The 16598-nt window shown below is 40.9% G+C and overlaps 2 protein-coding genes across 2 annotated transcripts; one reads left to right on the top strand and one right to left on the bottom strand.

Annotated features, from left to right (window-relative positions):
* Positions 1–56: 56 nt before the first annotated feature.
* LOC311502128 (SLAIN motif-containing protein-like) lies at positions 57–5257 on the bottom strand. The gene is made up of 8 exons (XM_084564262.1): positions 4177–5257; positions 3759–3972; positions 3664–3716; positions 2399–2600; positions 2296–2317; positions 2064–2150; positions 1600–1725; positions 57–1489 (listed from the first exon to the last, which is right to left on the bottom strand). Exons 1-8 carry the CDS (start codon positions 4626–4628, stop codon positions 1218–1220), a joined length of 1428 nt encoding a protein of 475 aa, XP_084420388.1. The 5' UTR covers positions 4629–5257; the 3' UTR covers positions 57–1217.
* Positions 5258–7416: 2159 nt separating this feature from the next.
* slc6a7 (solute carrier family 6 member 7) lies at positions 7417–16420 on the top strand. The gene is made up of 14 exons (XM_084565259.1): positions 7417–7660; positions 9223–9454; positions 9948–10079; positions 10947–11157; positions 11425–11563; positions 11660–11794; positions 12335–12438; positions 12521–12645; positions 13129–13241; positions 13342–13479; positions 13561–13660; positions 13914–14032; positions 14587–14760; positions 14886–16420. The coding sequence occupies exons 1-14, from the start codon at positions 7601–7603 to the stop codon at positions 15048–15050; spliced, it is 1947 nt and encodes a 648-aa protein (XP_084421385.1). The 5' UTR covers positions 7417–7600; the 3' UTR covers positions 15051–16420.
* Positions 16421–16598: the final 178 nt, after the last annotated feature.

The raw sequence follows: 16598 nt of genomic DNA, 5'->3' as shown, positions 1-16598 counted from the left end.
AATCTGCATTGCAAGTCACATGTTAGCTATAAGTAGTGTTCTTATTGTTGGTATAGATATCATGTCTATAGATCACTCAGACACTTGAGCTGCAGCAGACAAATAAAATTCAGAAATGAAACATGTTCACAAACTGACCAGCAGAGGGTGCTCCACCACCAAACTACAGTCTGAACTGTAGCTAACAAACTTTGTTTCACTAGCAAAAATCAGCATTTAGGTATTTTCTTCTTTTGTTACTTGAGCACTCTCAACAAGTACAACCCACTCTGATTCCTTTAACATTTGAACAGTGACTTACTTTGTGTTTGTATTATAACATGTAAATGATAAATGATCCTATTCAGACAAGCAGACAAGAGATCAAAGAAAACTGAACAGAAACTGACTTTTGATGGATTAGTTCTGAATGAAAGAAAGGTTGAAAACCACAGCAGTGTACACGGCACTGGACCTTAGGTGACGTGTAGGAACACGAGAGAGAAATGGACCTTCCCTGGGAGTTGCTACATATTATTAGATAGATTTAGACATCTGCTAAATATATCCACCACGGAAGTAATGATTTACGCCGAAAAACTTTTAGGAAGGCACGAAACCAACCGAAAACTCGCACTTCTGCTTCCTGGTAATTATGCTTACTATTATGCAGAGGTCACCTCTTACAGTTTCTCTCACAGGGTGGCAAATTGCACACTTCCTGTTGTGACAGAAAAAACAGCACGTTCTGTAATCAACCACACTGAAGTCTGTCTCCACTTCCACATTCAAAACAGTTACGAAATCTACAACAACAGCTTTGTTTGGTCTTCCAAGAACTGTCTCAGATGGGTAAATTTATCGGTGCTCCAGCTACTTCAGCATAACATTTCTAAAATAGTCCACATGGCTTCTTTTTAGTAATATCAAATCCCTCCCTGCAGCATAAGCCAGTGTTTTTAGTAAAACCTGCCATATGCACAGTCTGGTGTTTTTATCTGCAAGCTGTTCCAGAGGAAGAAGGCCCAGATCCAAGCACAATTAACTGAACCATCATCATACAGACACAGCACATACAATATATTTTTGCCCAGAGCGGCATACCATAAAGGATTTCAAAGTAGACACTAATCTCATTGTATTTATGTGATTATGCTGGCTTGTATACCAAATCATTACAGTTTCAAACTTTTATTACAGTTTATGAATTTGCTCTATATTATGAATTGTGAAGTCTTTCAGCGCTGAACGGATGGTGCATGTCTGGCCCAAGCTGTGGCGATCGGCCTGTCAGGTGAGGCAAAAACACGCCTGTGACTGGACATGTATCCCTTAGCAGAGAGAGGGAGCCTGCAGGGGCTGAGAGAGTGAGACCTCTGCAGCCTCTTCATGGCCGTGGTCCTGGCTGTCGAGTCTCTCATCGAGGTCAACAAGCTGCTGGAGTTCGGAGGTGCCGAGGACAGTGGTGTGGAGCAGCAGCTTGGCCCTGTTCTGGTGGAAGAATACACACCTGGGAAACAGTGAATGTTTTTTTTCTTAATTGATCAGACGTGAGTAAAGCTGCAGTTGTGTGTTGTTGTTGGTAATTTTCCTTTTTAATGTGAGCAAATGGATCCAAACCTGGTGGAGAGTAAGGGCTTTGGTCAGGAGGTTGGCAGTCATCACCCTCTAAGCTCCTGCTGTTCCTGACGGCCTGGAGGGAGCGGAGGCTGGTTCGCAGAGGTGACCTCATCTTGTCTGGAGATGCTGCAAAACACATGAGAGCTTCATCAAAGGTAATGGCATTCATTTGGAAAATAGTTTTTGGCACTTTTAATATCTTTGACTTGTCTTTTACTTCTGCCTCACTGCCTACCTAAAAAAAAGAATTACTAAACAACTGAGAGGTCTCTCTTCTTCAAAAGGTCATGATGCAAAGAAATGGTTCGGATCCTAAAATATCACTGGAAGTGAAAGTATTTTAAACAAGACCTCAGCTACTATGCACTAAATCTTACTGAGATCTTCCCAAGAACAAGAGAACTGATAATCTATCATAGTCTCTCATAAGAACGTGATAGCAACACTGTGTACACTCCGTGTACCTTGATTCTGAGCCAGTTTAAGCAGCTTGAATTGGGTGACTTGTTGGTGAAGCCTGGCCAGTCTGGGACTTTGGTAGGCCTGCTTAGCTACGGATGTTGGTGAATAGCAAGAAGCTGAGCTCAGTGACGACACACCAGGCAGTCGACGAGGGGAAGACGACGCCTCGTTTTTATTTCCTGAAGTGCAGTCACCAGCATTTTCACCTGTGCGTTTAAAACAGGACGGCAGTACCGGTAGAGACTGGTGGCTTCTGCTAGATGAAGCAGTGGAAGGCAGGGAAACATAGTCCTGTCTTAAACCTGAAAAATAATGGACAAAGTTATCCAGCCTTCACTGTGCACGCAGCGTACACTCTTGTATACTCACTGGCTTCCTGTAATCGGGCCATCATATGAACATCTGTTATGTCCTGCAGTCGGTAGCCTGTGGTTATGGAGTCGTGGGAGATGTTTCGCTCATTGTGATCTGTGCAGATTAATACATGTAATAATATAAGAAAAGCGTTTAGATGAACAATCACTACTACCTTAAATTGTCTAGCATAAACTCAAACTAAACTTAATTTATTGTTTTGAAGAAACCATTTGTTGCCAGTGCCTGCCTTAAGTCTTTGAGCCAGAGACATAATCCTTGTACCTTCCCAGGTAAAGTCCTCCTGGCCTCCACTTCAGCACCTTTAGCTATTGCTTGCTGTGGGGTCACTCTGCCTTCAGTCTGGTCTTTAGACTTCAGGTGACTGACTCAGCCAATTGAAGATATTTCACCTCCTCACCCCTAAACACTTTTCTTTTTTTTTGTTGCTTTGGCCATGTGAATTGTTGTTTTGCTGAATGATGAAATGTTGAGCAATGAAATGATCCATAAATGCCATTTCCACCATCATGGTTGACAGATGAGATACTTTACTTCGGGTCTTGAGCTGCTCTCTTTTTTTTTCTTTACACGTTTGTCTTTCAGTCGGGCTAGAGATATGTTCCCATTAGCTCACAGAACTGTCAGTTTATTTTTGCATTTTTCTGCAAACTGCAGTATGGCCTTTTGTATTTGAAGCTATCTGATGTTATCCTCATAAAGTATTCTATTTCTTACTGGTAAGGAAGGAAACATGTTCACCTAAGTCCAATTTGTATAACTTTGACTTGTATTGCAGTCATAAAAAGTAGTTTTTTCCACCATACAAAAAATATTTTCTAAAAGTTGCAGAGCTGTTGGTTTCTGTAAAGCAATTACCTTTATCTCCCTCAGATGGATTGGAATTTTGAATGTTTTTTAAGCTTGGGTCTCAATCAAGATGAAGTGACACTGACTCCACATACCCCAAGAAACTTTAACAGCTGACAAAACTGACATAAACGTACTCAAATTCAAATTTGTCCCTACCCATATTATTTTATTACAAACTGAATGTGCACAGAGCTTGAAGAACAACATATGGTTGTGTAGGGATTCATTTGATATTGCTACACATTGTTTCTTGTTTTATTTACTGAGTATAAACTACATCTCAGATTAATTTCTCATCAGGATATTACCTAAACTGTCAGTCATAATGTGTGTTGTGCTGATACATGCTTTGTCCATAGAGGAACTCAGAGACACACCGGCAGCATAATGGAAACCTGCAGGACGTCTGTAGTAATGACGTCTTGATCCTAGCATTGAAGAGAGTGAAAAAAGGGTAAACCCATGATTTAGCTGATGATCCTTGAACATTTAGAAAAAAAGCAGAAAAGAATATCACCAGGAAACTGACTCTGTGTCGCTGGCTTACTTTGATCCAGCATATTTGTCAGTAGACGACATGCAGCCTCCATCTCAGGACTGGGGTTATCAAGGACATGTCGACACCATCTGAGAGCTGACTCCTTTGTCTCTACAAACGACGGCTTCTTTGGAGACTCATATAACCTGTGAGGGGTAGGAATAAGAGATAACTCACTCTTAATCTAGTTAAACAAGAGAGCTCTTCAGAAAACATTTTATGAGGAGTATGAGTTAATTCTTCTGAACTGCTCAGGAGCCACCAGCACATTTACATGCATTTTAAAGTGTATGATAACTCGGACAACAATCCTCATTACAGAACATTACTGAGGGTTTGATGGCACATACCAGCTCTCTTCATCCTGCATATCATCCGCTAGATCAAGGATCTCCACCAAGTCTAAGGCAGACTGTTCTTCCTCTGTCTCCTTGTATTCCCAGAGGTCTTTCTCATAGTTATAGTTGTACAATGTACTATCAGAGGTGCAGCAAGACACAGGCGAATTACACCCAGACTTCAAATTATCCAGTCTTATTCTGGCGTCCATGGCAAATGACCGACTGTTAGAATTCTTGACTTGTGCATCGTTCCAGATGTTGCGGTATGCATCTGAATTGTCCTCCGGTTGCACACAGCTGCTTCCCACCTCATTGCAGATAAGATGAGGGTTCATATCAAACTCCTCCGATAGATGATTGCCAAAATACCTGCTCCAGTCGCTTTCGATTTGGTCTTGGGGTTGCATTTTCTCAGAGAAGTCCTCAAACCTTCTCATATCTTCAAACTCTTGTCCAGTCATTCCATCTCATTCCTCTGTCTGTTGTCAGACTGAAATCTAACACGATCTGGATCAACAAGGTGTGAATCTTCATAGATTTAATGGTGATTTTTCTCGTCAAACACCAACCTACCTTCTCTACTGACCCAGATTTAGTGAGTAGGGCTGTTAAGTATAGACTCACAACAGATTGGATGGATTAAGAGAAGCATCATGGGCTTATGCGGATTAAAGAGTTCACGAGTTGTTAGAAAGAGAGATAAGGAGACACACAGCATCACATCTTCAAGACCAACATGGGCAATAGTGAGGGTAACAGCTGGTGAACATATTTGTTTGACTTGAGTGAGTCGTGGTCTGTACATCCCTCTGTGCTGGCTTGCCTTCAGAGTTCGCTGAGTGTTTGTGGTTGACTGTTTTGTAAATGTACCTGTATTCATCGCGCCAAAGGAAGTCATATTGTCAAGTGTGGTCGGATGCTGCTTCTCTCTTTTTGTCTTTCGCTCTCTTTACTGCATGCAGAATCAAGCCGAAGATTACCAGCCTCTCTTATAGCTGCTTGATTTAAACATTACTTGTCAATTACAAACGCATACCATGGCATGTAGTTGGATGACCTTTTCAGGGCCATAACAATACCAGTAATATCACAAGAAGATGTGTTGTAGCTCTTTTACTGTGAAGCACCTGGAAAATGTTTTCTATTTAAAAGAGCAACAAAATCTATTAAATGCATTTCATTCAGGATTGCACATCCATTAACCACTCCCCCGTCTTACAAAAATCAGGCAGAGACAGATAAAAACGTATCATAATAAAAAATAAACTGATAGATTTTATTTATCAGGCCATGAAATCACAAAAAGAGTCAATTTCGAATTTAGTTTAGTAACTCCTTTATATATAAGTAACTAATCAGAAGGGGGAAATGGGCCTCCATGTTTTGGAGGTGTTGAAAGACAAAACGGACCTTGAACCTTTGACCACATCTAGGTGTGGTTATGTGTGTTGTACATCAAGAGATAGTTTTAGTGCGGAGGGAGTGGTGTTTGTCATTAAACTATAGAGGCAAATGAAGGACATAGCTTTAAACTGTGCTGCCAGACTTAATACTGAGTCAACTGCTTCCTGGCTCCAGCTAACACGCAAACCTGATAATGTTGTTGCTATTTTTTGTTTGTTTGCTTTTAGCAAAATAGTTATTTCTGTGACGGTGGTGTCATCAGTTTGTTTTAATTATCTACGTAAATCTGTTGAAGTATAAAATGCTGCATAACAGCAAGAGTTAGCGGTTAAAATACATTACTTTATTGCTGCATTAGCAACTGAGCAAACAAGTATGCTAGCTAGAAGTTAGCAACATCATTAGTTTGGAAATATTTTCTCTTTTCCATATTCACGAAAACTCCGTTCTCGAGTAAAATTCTATCAGGACAAATAATAAACAACTAAATATACAAAAAATCCAAAATAATAATAAAAAAATGTATGTAAAGAACACCTGGATGCTGAGACCCGACATGTGCTGGTATGGCTGGGCCTCTCTGTAAAAAAACAAACAAAAAAAAACTCTGTATTTTTCAGAATTTGTGGATGAAAACAATTATTTTTACTAATTTAAAACATTTATATATTTAAAGGTCAAGAATGACTTAAATACACTGTGTAATTATGTTAGCAAGCGTAGCTAATCATCGGTTAATCTGAAATATTGCTTAGCATGTTACGAGAAGAGTCCTGACTCCAGTGTTGCCAGATGGGAAATGAAGAAATATCATGGTGTCGCTTTAAAATGATCATATTTTGACCCAAACTATCGTATGTACTAAAACAACTTGAAAAAAATCACACAGGACAGTGCATTTAAAATCAAACATATACTCCGTGCATGGAACTACAATAACCTAAGGAATAAACACGGAGGCTTGGCCATTTGAATGAAACAACTGCTTTATTCATTGTCAGTCAAATCGTATATTTGCCCTTTTATATCGTATAGGCCCTGAAACTATGGAATAAATACAATAATTATCGTATCTGGCAACACTGCTCTTGCGTTATTCGCGGCCTTGCAAACGGACATTTTTGGTAAGGGCCGAATGCTCGAGTTGTGATATGCTTGCTGAGGTTTCCTATTCCAATTTAGTTATATGGAGATTTCTCTGTACCTACATTGCTGCTGCAACTGTGAAATTTCCCAGTGTGGAATTAATAAAGCATATTATCAACTTTCGCAACACCTTTACATGTCATTGTTAGCTTGCTACGCGGAAGGTTGCCTAGCAGCGTCCTCATCTTCTACAGCTTATCACTTCACTGACGCACATTTTGTCACGACTTTCAACAGCTTCACTATTTCCATTTGAAGATAGCATTAGGCAATACCTGTTTATGACCTCAAAGTAATCCTGACATAATTAACCACATGGTGCTCAGTTTCTGTTTGTGGTGTATGGACTTGGGTTGATGTTCAATTTCACAATAACATGAATAATGAGGCATCCTTCAACACATTGCTTTTTTTTCTCAGCAGACATGTTGACTGGTGCATGGGTGTATCAATGGTGGCTCAGTAACATTAAGTGTCCCAGTAAGTTATTACTCTTTCCCAGTTCAGACCTGTCTGCCAGGAAAAGGTAAGCTATTGCTGCTATGATAAATGACGTAGGTGTCAGCAGATACTCTGCTAAACTTCCTTTAATAAACCCCGCCCAGTTTCAAAAGAAGAGGAGGTGTCTTCTCCTCCACCCAGTGTAGGCTGCACCTGCGCCCTGCTTCCCTGCCGGTTACCTCACCGCCCCCACCGGCCTGTTTCCTCCTCGTCATCGCCGATGCTTCCCCGCTGTGTCTGACTCCCCGACCGGTCGTACCTCTTCACCTGCCACCAAAACTGCAGCAACATGGCGTACTCGTAGTAGCACCTTTCCCGTGTAAAATGAGTAGAAACAAGCGACAGATAACGCAGTGAAGCACCGCCTCTGCTAGGGGGGGAAATGCAGGACGACATCGGCAAAGCAGCAGTCGGGAGTCCGGCTGGAGCCACTGGTGCGCAGGTAAGAGCGCAGCTTTGTTATTCCCCATCAAACATCACCTCGCGTGTTAACGAAGCATAATAGCCTTTTAAATAAACCTGGAAGCATTTTACGACCTGTTTTATTTCACTTCTCCTGGCATTTCGGATGTCTTCTGGTCGTAAAGAAAGGTAAAATGTCTTCAGAGGAAGCGGTCTAACCTGTCCGTCCACATTACTCTCGGAGTTGTCCTCTTCTACAGCAGCACACCGCAGGGTCAAGGCCTCAGTGCACTCCCCCCAAACAGATGTGTTTACTACAACTTTTTACACCAGAGAGACACAGGATTGTTTAGCTGCCAGTCAAATCATGATAAAGTCCATTATTGAACATGATCACACACTGTATACATTGATCTGCTTTTCTGTTTCTGATTTCTGTAGGCTACGTTTAGTGTGCGTGCTCATCCAAGACACTGGGTTGGATGAATGGGCTATTTTTAAGCCCAATAATGTCTATAAATTTGAATGAATAATAGATTAATCAAGAATATAGTTAAGGAAATGAATATATTCCTGAATATATTTGAGGAAATTCCATGTTGAAGGTAATTTTAGTTTCCTGTCCGTAGTGATGTACCCAGGGGTGTAGATCCGATGTCAGGATTGGGGGGGACACAAAAGTGATTTTTGTTTTTTGTCGGTATGCAACACATACCATGGCACCATACCAATCATTTCTTTTTAGATGTGAATCTAAAATGTGAAGAATGTGAAGTCTGAAAATACATTTGTTCAATTTTGAATAATTTTTATTGGGGGGGACAATTCATGTTTTTCACAAATTGGGGAGGACATGTCCCCCCCATCCCCCCCGGGATCTGCACCCATGGATGTACCAGATGATGATTATAATGAACTTTTCTAGTTTCTTCACTTTTAGAGCTGCTTTTGATGCTGTCCGTGGACTCTTTTGGTCTATTGTACACACTGCAATCAGTTAGTTCTCTTTTCAACACATTTACATCTTCCTTGGTCATATTGTGATACCTTTGTCTCTATGCTACCACATGTTTACATATTCCCTGTGTGCAAGGTGTTTGTAAACCTGGTGATAAAAAATATCTTGACTTCTTTTGGACTCTTAATTGGAAATGTATTTTTTATTTTAGCAAAACCATTTGTATTCTATTCAGTGTACTGAAAAATGGATACAAATAACAATGACCATCACATTGAATAAAGCAGAAGCCCTGCTGTTATCTTCATTGGACTTCCTCCCTGTGACCTGACATTAAAAAGTAGTTCCTCCTTTCAGATGGATAGAGTGCAGGAAGGAAGAGGAAGAAATAGTAGACCTTGGTTGGTACAGTTGGTAGTTTTAATACCTGAGGAGGAGGTAGCTACAAAGCTTGTTTGTATAATTCTGTGGAAGCACCTGGGTAAATGCTTGTTTTTACTGTACTTAATGGATGATTAGAACTGCCATTGCTAACAGTTTTTGCACATTTCTATGTAATCCACAAACTAATGTTATGACATCTGTTTATTTCCTCCCTGATTTCAAAGTTTTAACAGTGTAATTTTGTGTTGTTTTTTTTTTAGAATTCTGTACATTCGAACGGCCATACCGTTGCTCACAATGGCTACAACCCGACAACTACGCCTTCATCACAGCCTGAATCCCGAGCCCCGAGTCCTGTGCCCACTCCACCTGCAACTGTTCCGAGGGAGCAGTGGGGTGGAAAATATGAGTTCCTGCTGTCCTGTATAGGATACTGTGTGGGACTTGGGAATGTGTGGCGGTTCCCATACCTTTGCTATCGCAATGGAGGAGGTGAGCGGTCTACAAGCATGATTGCTGCCCTCTGTAGGCTTTAAATGCCTCTAATGCCTGGGTGTGTGTCTGTAATGTTTTGTTACGCCTGTTTAGGTAAGAGTCACTCTTTGCCTTGCCCTTGGGTGTGCGCTACCCTCGGATCATTCTGACTTATTCCACACTCTCAGCCCAGAGCTCTCCATGCCAGCATCAGGAAAGCTAGTGCACAAAGCATTTGCTAATCCTCTAAGTGGAGACAGTGTTTTTCTCTTGGTCACACACCAGACATGTGGTCTGATTTTTTTGTATCCCAGCCTTATAAGCTATGCATCTTTTTCTGAATTCAGACTTGTTGTAGCTCGACTAATAGTAATACCAGATGACATCTGTCTGTGAAGCTGCTGTCTAGAAATGGACCTGCCTCTACAGGCCATCTGCATGCACAGAATTGCACTGAATGTCTCCCCCGGCACCGCCCTTGCTCAATCTGGCCTGTTTCTAATCTTCGCAGGTGTGTTTCTCATCCCCTACTTCATCATGCTCTTTTTTACGGGTGTTCCCCTCTTCCTCATGGAGCTGAGTTTGGGCCAATATGGTGCAGCTGGTCCGATCACTGTGTGGAAATGCTGCCCTCTCCTCAAAGGTAATGCCCTCTTGTATTATGTATTATATTAACCTAATTGATAGAACTTTTTTATAGAGATAATTGCCCCCCTTTTGGTATTGTGATTGGTCTGCTAGCCCTCAAGCAGAGGGCTCCTACCCTTTGTCAAGTTCTGACTTCCTATGTTACTGTTGCTATGTTAGACAAACCATATCAAGGCGGAGGTGCTTTCCCACTGAAAAACACTGAAAATATCTGCTGCATAAGGTCAGCCGTAGCCGTCTGGCCTTCCCATTACCTACACTCGATTATTACAATGTTTTTGGATTGTTTAACGAATGGCTTGTTTGTCAAACGCCCACAAAGCATCAATAAGACAGTGTTCAGAAATTTAAAAATGTCTGATCACATGTATGTTTTAACTCTCTAATATGGAAAAGTGTCATCAGAATGCCTGTGTCACCAGTCAGTCCAGACTCACGTCACAGTTTTAGGAAAATAACCGCCTGCTGACTCACATCAGCTTGCTTACCTCATTACTGTACTCCATCTGCGATCATCTGATACAGAAACCTGTATGGACTGTCTCCAAACCAGAAAAGTACGTTTTATCAAGGAACTGCCAGAAGCAAATTGGCAGGCAGAAGAGAGAAATGGGGTGGAGTTCCTCTTTAAAGGAAGTGGAAAGTCTCTTGTTAAGAAGCCCAACAATTAGCGCCTGGAATTCTGTCATTAAACATCAATATACCCTGTGTGTTCATTAACTATATGTATTTTTTTGTTTCTGCTAACATAGCTTCCACTTTATGTCACAGCTACTTGCAAAATTATCCACAAAATATCTTATACAGTACAAAGTCCCTCCCACAATAATCTAAATCCTGTTTTTCTGTGATTCTTATGCAGGTATTGGAATTGGAATGCTTTGTGTGTCCACGTTGGTGTGTCTCTACTATAATGTCATCATAGCGTGGACATTTTACTACCTGGGCAGCTCGTTCCAGAGCCCCCTGCCCTGGTCATGTGACGCTATAGCCAACGCAGGCATCTGTGGTAACGGCTCCACCAGCAATAGCTCCAGCGGTAAACCCCTCAGCCCCACAGAAATATTCTGGAAGTAAGTGCTTTGTTTACACGCTTATGTATAGTACTGTTTATATCCTTAGGCATCCTTGAACTGGAAATTTATTATAGACTATACATTATCAGCTGCTTTTCAGCTAAAATGACAGGACTTCATAGGAGTAAATTTCTAAAGATTTATAAGTGAAAGTCACCCCAGTCACTTATAAATCTGGCCCTGCAATGATGCATTGTTTGTTTTCAAAAGGTGTGGTCAGAGGTGTGCGATTTTAAGTTTGTGTGTGACTTGTGTGTCTCATAGTGAACGTGTACTGGGAGTGGTACACAGCAAAGGCCTTCATGACCCGGGCCCCGTCCGGTGGCCCTTGGCCCTGTGCCTGCTGGCTGCCTGGATCATCATCTTTCTGTGTATGCTCAAGGGCATCCGCAGCTCTGGCAAGGTGATTTAGCACAACGTTCTTATTGTCAGACAATCCGATCCCCTCGCTGCCGTATCTAGTTGGCCTAACGTGTGTTTGTGCTGTGTGTGTTTTCAGGTGGTTTATGTAACGGCTACCTTCCCGTACTTCGTGCTCATTGTTTTGATCATCAGGGGTGCCACACTGGAGGGCTCTCTTCAGGGCATTGCTTTCTACCTCACCCCAGACTGGGGCCGCTTAGCTAATGCACAGGTACTTTTGATACTAGACTTTAGTTCAGGGGCCACATACAGCCATAATAATAGCATGATAACCTACAAATAACAACTTCAGATGTTCCCCTTTGTTTTAGGGTAAGAATTACAAGTACATCATAAAAATGTTTATATATGAATGAGCTACCCTTTCACAAAACATTTCATGAACAACCTGAAATTTCTTAAGAAAGGAAGTGCAATTTCATTACATTGCTTCCATCTGCTGTTTAGTTCTGGGTCTCAGTGTTGTGTTATGTCCATGACTCTGACTAAAACTGTGTGACCCTTAGTGGAAAATTAGTAATAGCAGTTACGTTTATTTAAATATTGCAGTTAATGTCATCTATGTAGTTTTCACACTTTGCAAATTCATACCACAGGCCAGATTGGACCCTCTGACAGGCCAGTTTTGGCCCACGAGCCATATGTTTAACAACCCTGCTGAGTCTGTGATCACGGAGCTTTGATAAGACTTCAAAACTAATAATATTTTGATGATATGTCCATTGAATATTTTTCGTCTGAACCACTACAGGTGTGGAATGACGCAGCCTCACAGATCTTCTACTCATTAGGTATTGGGGTAGGAGGGCTGCTTTCTATGGCCTCTTACAATAAGTTTGACAACAATGTCATCAGGTGAGCTCATGCTCTTTTCAAAAATTATCTCTGCTGTTCAAATTGTGACGTCTCCATATAATCATGACTCTTTTGATTACAGGGATACTATAATCATCACCACAGGAAACTGCACCACCAGCTTCTTTGCAGGATTTGCCATATTCTCAATCCTGGGTCACATGGCATGGAAGAAGGGCGTGCCGGTTGCGGAGGTGGCAGATACAGGTAGTTACTTTGCATTTATGCACAGTAATCCCGTTGTTTTCTGTTAAAAGTTCATAACCGTTCATTACTTTACCATCTCTGAACAAATTATTACTTACGTTGCCCTCAAATGGGGTTGTATCTACTGTGTTCAAAAGAAAACCGCCCGCTTGTGCTGTTCATAACCTGTTAATTGGATAGAAGTTTTCACTAAGGTCCAAGTTCAGTTGAGATGTCGCAGGTGTTTTCATAGACAGTGGAAGTGGATAGTAAGGTCATTTTTTGAGTTTAGTTGTACTTTATATTATGTCTGAGGTAAATACTGATATTGAACATTGTCCTCAAACATTTTTATAAAAGTCACCTGGTTGTTAGCTTGCTAAATATTAGCCTTAGTGGATTCTCGATGTCTACAGTTGCCTAGCAGCAGTGTTCTCACAACTTAAGTTACGTTACCACTTGCACACCAGACTTCAACCTTTCTTTTTTTTTTTAACCCATTAGGTCCTGGGTTGGCTTTTGTTGCGTACCCAGAAGCCCTTGCTCTGCTGCCAGGTTCAGTATTCTGGTCCATCATGTTCTTCCTGATGTTGTTCATGCTGGGGGTCGATACGCTGGTAAGGCCACACGCCACGTCTTTTTTTTTTTTTTAGCAAGAATCAAAACCTACATATCCACCTCAAAATGTGTGATACCTTCTACTCTGTTGCCTCACAGTTTGGAAACATGGAGGGCATCACTACGGCCGTGCTGGATGAGTTCCCACACCTCAGGAGCAACACGCTGCACAAGTCCTTGTTCTTGGGTGCTCTCTGTTTTGGCTTCTACCTGATGGGCCTCCTGTTAGTGACTGATGTGAGTGTGATTTTAAAAGAAATATCTGCATCCTTTGTATGTTCAGACTCACACCTCCCATGCCTGTCTGTGTCTTCCTAGGGAGGGATTTACTGGTTCACTCTCATTGACTCCTTCAGCACTAGTTTCGGCCTCATCATCATCACCCTCTTCATGTGCATTGGCATCTCCTTTTTCTATGGTATCCCATCCTGCAGTCCTTATTTTTACATTACACTCCTCTAACACCATATCATTCCTCCATATGAGATCCACTCATCCAACATATATAATGTCTTGCACAAGTGAAGAAAGTTTGATTTGCAAAACTAGGTTCTACCTAAGCTTTTTATCTTTTCTAGGTTAGAGTTATCATTTTGTTTTTAATAATACATTTGTATCCATGAATTTCCAGGCTTCCTAATATGCATTTCTTAATGAACCTTTCTATTTAGGTGTCAACCAGTTTTGTCAGGACATCCTTGATATGATCTGCCACTGCCCTCCCTGGTGTGGCAAAGTGCTGCTTTACTTCAAAGCCTGCTGGGTTTTCTTCACTCCGTTTCTACTGCTGGTGAGTTTATACATGTAGTGTTTTTTCTAATCTTTGTTTTATCATTTATCTGCCTCTTGCCCGATGACAGCTAGGATAGACTCCAGCCCGCACCCTTCACAGGACAAGCGGTTACAGAAGATGAATAAATGAACGAATTAATTTACACAGTCCATGTTACTCATCTAGTATGTCTGCTGTTTTTTTTGTATGTTGCCTGAAATAGACTTATCATTTACAGTCAGGCAAACTGATATACCCATTTTATACTCTATTGTTATGTATTGTTGAACCTTCAGTCAAAGGGTAATATGAAGAGGGGTGAAACTCCTGGAGTTAAATATAAAAATGAGTAAACTAAAGTAACATCACTCGTTTGAGATCTTCAGTTGCAAACTGCGTTGAAATCTTGACGCCGGTTGAATAATTGAAGAGGAGAACTGACATTCAATCTGAGTCCCCCCTGCAGGATTTCTATTCTGGCCTTCTCATTCTCTCTGCAGCTGCCATTGTGTCTTTTTGTTGACATGAAATCTTCCTGTGCTCACTGTGTGCCTTTCCTGTTGTGGCTGTAGTTCATCCTGACCTACATCTTCATTGAGATGTACAACACTTCACTCCACTACGGCTCTTACGTGTATCCACGGTGGGGCAAAGCGCTGGGCGTGTGCATTGGTGCGACCTGCTGTCTACAGATCCTCATCTGGGCCATCGTGGCCATCAGCAAGGAAACTGGAACACTGAAAGACGTCAGTATCACCACTAAGTCACTCTGAGTTCCAGTTACAGCTCAGACTGACTGTTAACACGGTGTCTGTTTAATATACAGTATAACATGATGGGTTTGTAACTATCCCTGACTTTGTTTTTGCAGCGTTTCCAGAAATCAATTCGACCCCTGAATTCCTGGAGGGTAAATAACAGCAACAGCAGAGCACAGGAGACCATGGAGCATGAGAGAGTGGAGGCTCCGTTCACGGTCACACTCACTGACATGGACTTTACAGCCATGACGTGGGAGGTGGGAAGCCAGGCATAACAACTCTGACAGAAGTGATGAACTCATGATAAAATGCAAACTGCGTTGTAAAGAGACAGAGGAATTTATTGTTTTGTTTTTCGCCCCAGCTAGACTCTGGTGGCTGTCTCAGTAGACTGTGTCCTGCAGGGCAGTGTGGATCAGTTGGTTTATTTATACTATTACGTGTATGTATATGAATTTAGTTTTTAACATTTTTTTTTTTTTTTTACATTGCGTAGATGTTAAGGTTGCAGTATATCTGCTGATCTTATTTATTATCATCATAGCATAGTGCAATGAACTGTCACTGACAGTGGCCAACAGCAGCTTAAGTACCAGAGGTAAGTTGTCATATACAAGGAGGAGGGACTGTTGCCCTCTACACCACTCATGGACCAGGAGAAGTGAACGCAAGTCATCTGCCTGCAAGACTAAATGATGTGGACGACATGGCTCTACTGAGTCAAGAGTTCTTTTAATCCATTTTATATTTTAAAATGAATTATTGCTAAAATGATTGCTAGAATAAATAAATACATGAAAAATATAACTTGCCAAATGAACTATTTTTGAAGATGCTGCGCTAGTGTCACTGAGAGTAGACACCCAGATGTCTTATCTGATTGTTTGCATTTAAAATGAGCATAGAATTATAGTTATCACTCACTTCTACAAATTACAAATATAACTCTACAGTAGACAGGTTTTTGACCGTTGCTTCTAAAATTATCCATTGTTAGCTTTTGCAAAAGACCATCAGGGGGAAGTTGGCTGACAGTTCTCCTTTGCCAGTTTCCTCTGCTGTTTATTGGCAGAGTCCTTATTAAGTTACTGTTTTATCACTGTTTAAGTTTACTATATGAAGGAGCACTCATTGGTTTAAAATCTGTCCTTTAGAACATGATCATTGTTGTCTTTGTTAGGAAATCGGTTGGTAAAAATGATATTTAAGATAATTAAGAATGTTACTGTACAATCAGAACAATGCATTTTATTTAGATTGTTTGCTTGGTGAGCCCAGTGTTATTTAAGTTGAGACGTAAATCAAATCATCTGAGACAGCTCTCAAAACCGTTTTTCAATGTGTTCCTTCTTGTGTCTTGTTGCAAACAAGTATATGGTGATGGATAAATGAAACCCTCCAGATCTACAGTGTTTAGGTTTCCCCTTCAGATGAGTCAAACTAATGTGTATCGTCAAGATTTTCTCTTTTAAATAAAATTCCAAGCGAAATCAAGACTTTTAAACCTTTAAGAGACATTTTTTTTGCCATTTTTGTTATGGCTTTACGCAATAATGTTTCTGACTTTGTACACTAAATTGCCATTCTTGTAAAAATGCTACTGTAAATAATCATTCTTATGACTTGATTTGTTTTGTTGTGACTTATTGTGTGTATATATATATATACACAATAAGTCACAACAAAACAAATATATACATATATATATATATACATATATATATATGTGTGTGTGTGTGTGTGTGTGTTTTGAATGGTTCTTTTGATATACGTTTGTCGCTGCTCATCGTAGTGGGTAGTGATGGGGTGGCTTGCTATTGACT

The sequence above is a fragment of the Chelon labrosus genome, assembly GCF_963514085.1.
Source record: "Chelon labrosus genome assembly, chromosome: 17".
NCBI classification, from domain to species: Eukaryota; Metazoa; Chordata; class Actinopteri; order Mugiliformes; family Mugilidae; genus Chelon; species Chelon labrosus.
Note: the sequence above shows the minus strand (reverse complement) of the source record. Positions and strands in the feature narration are given on the sequence as shown.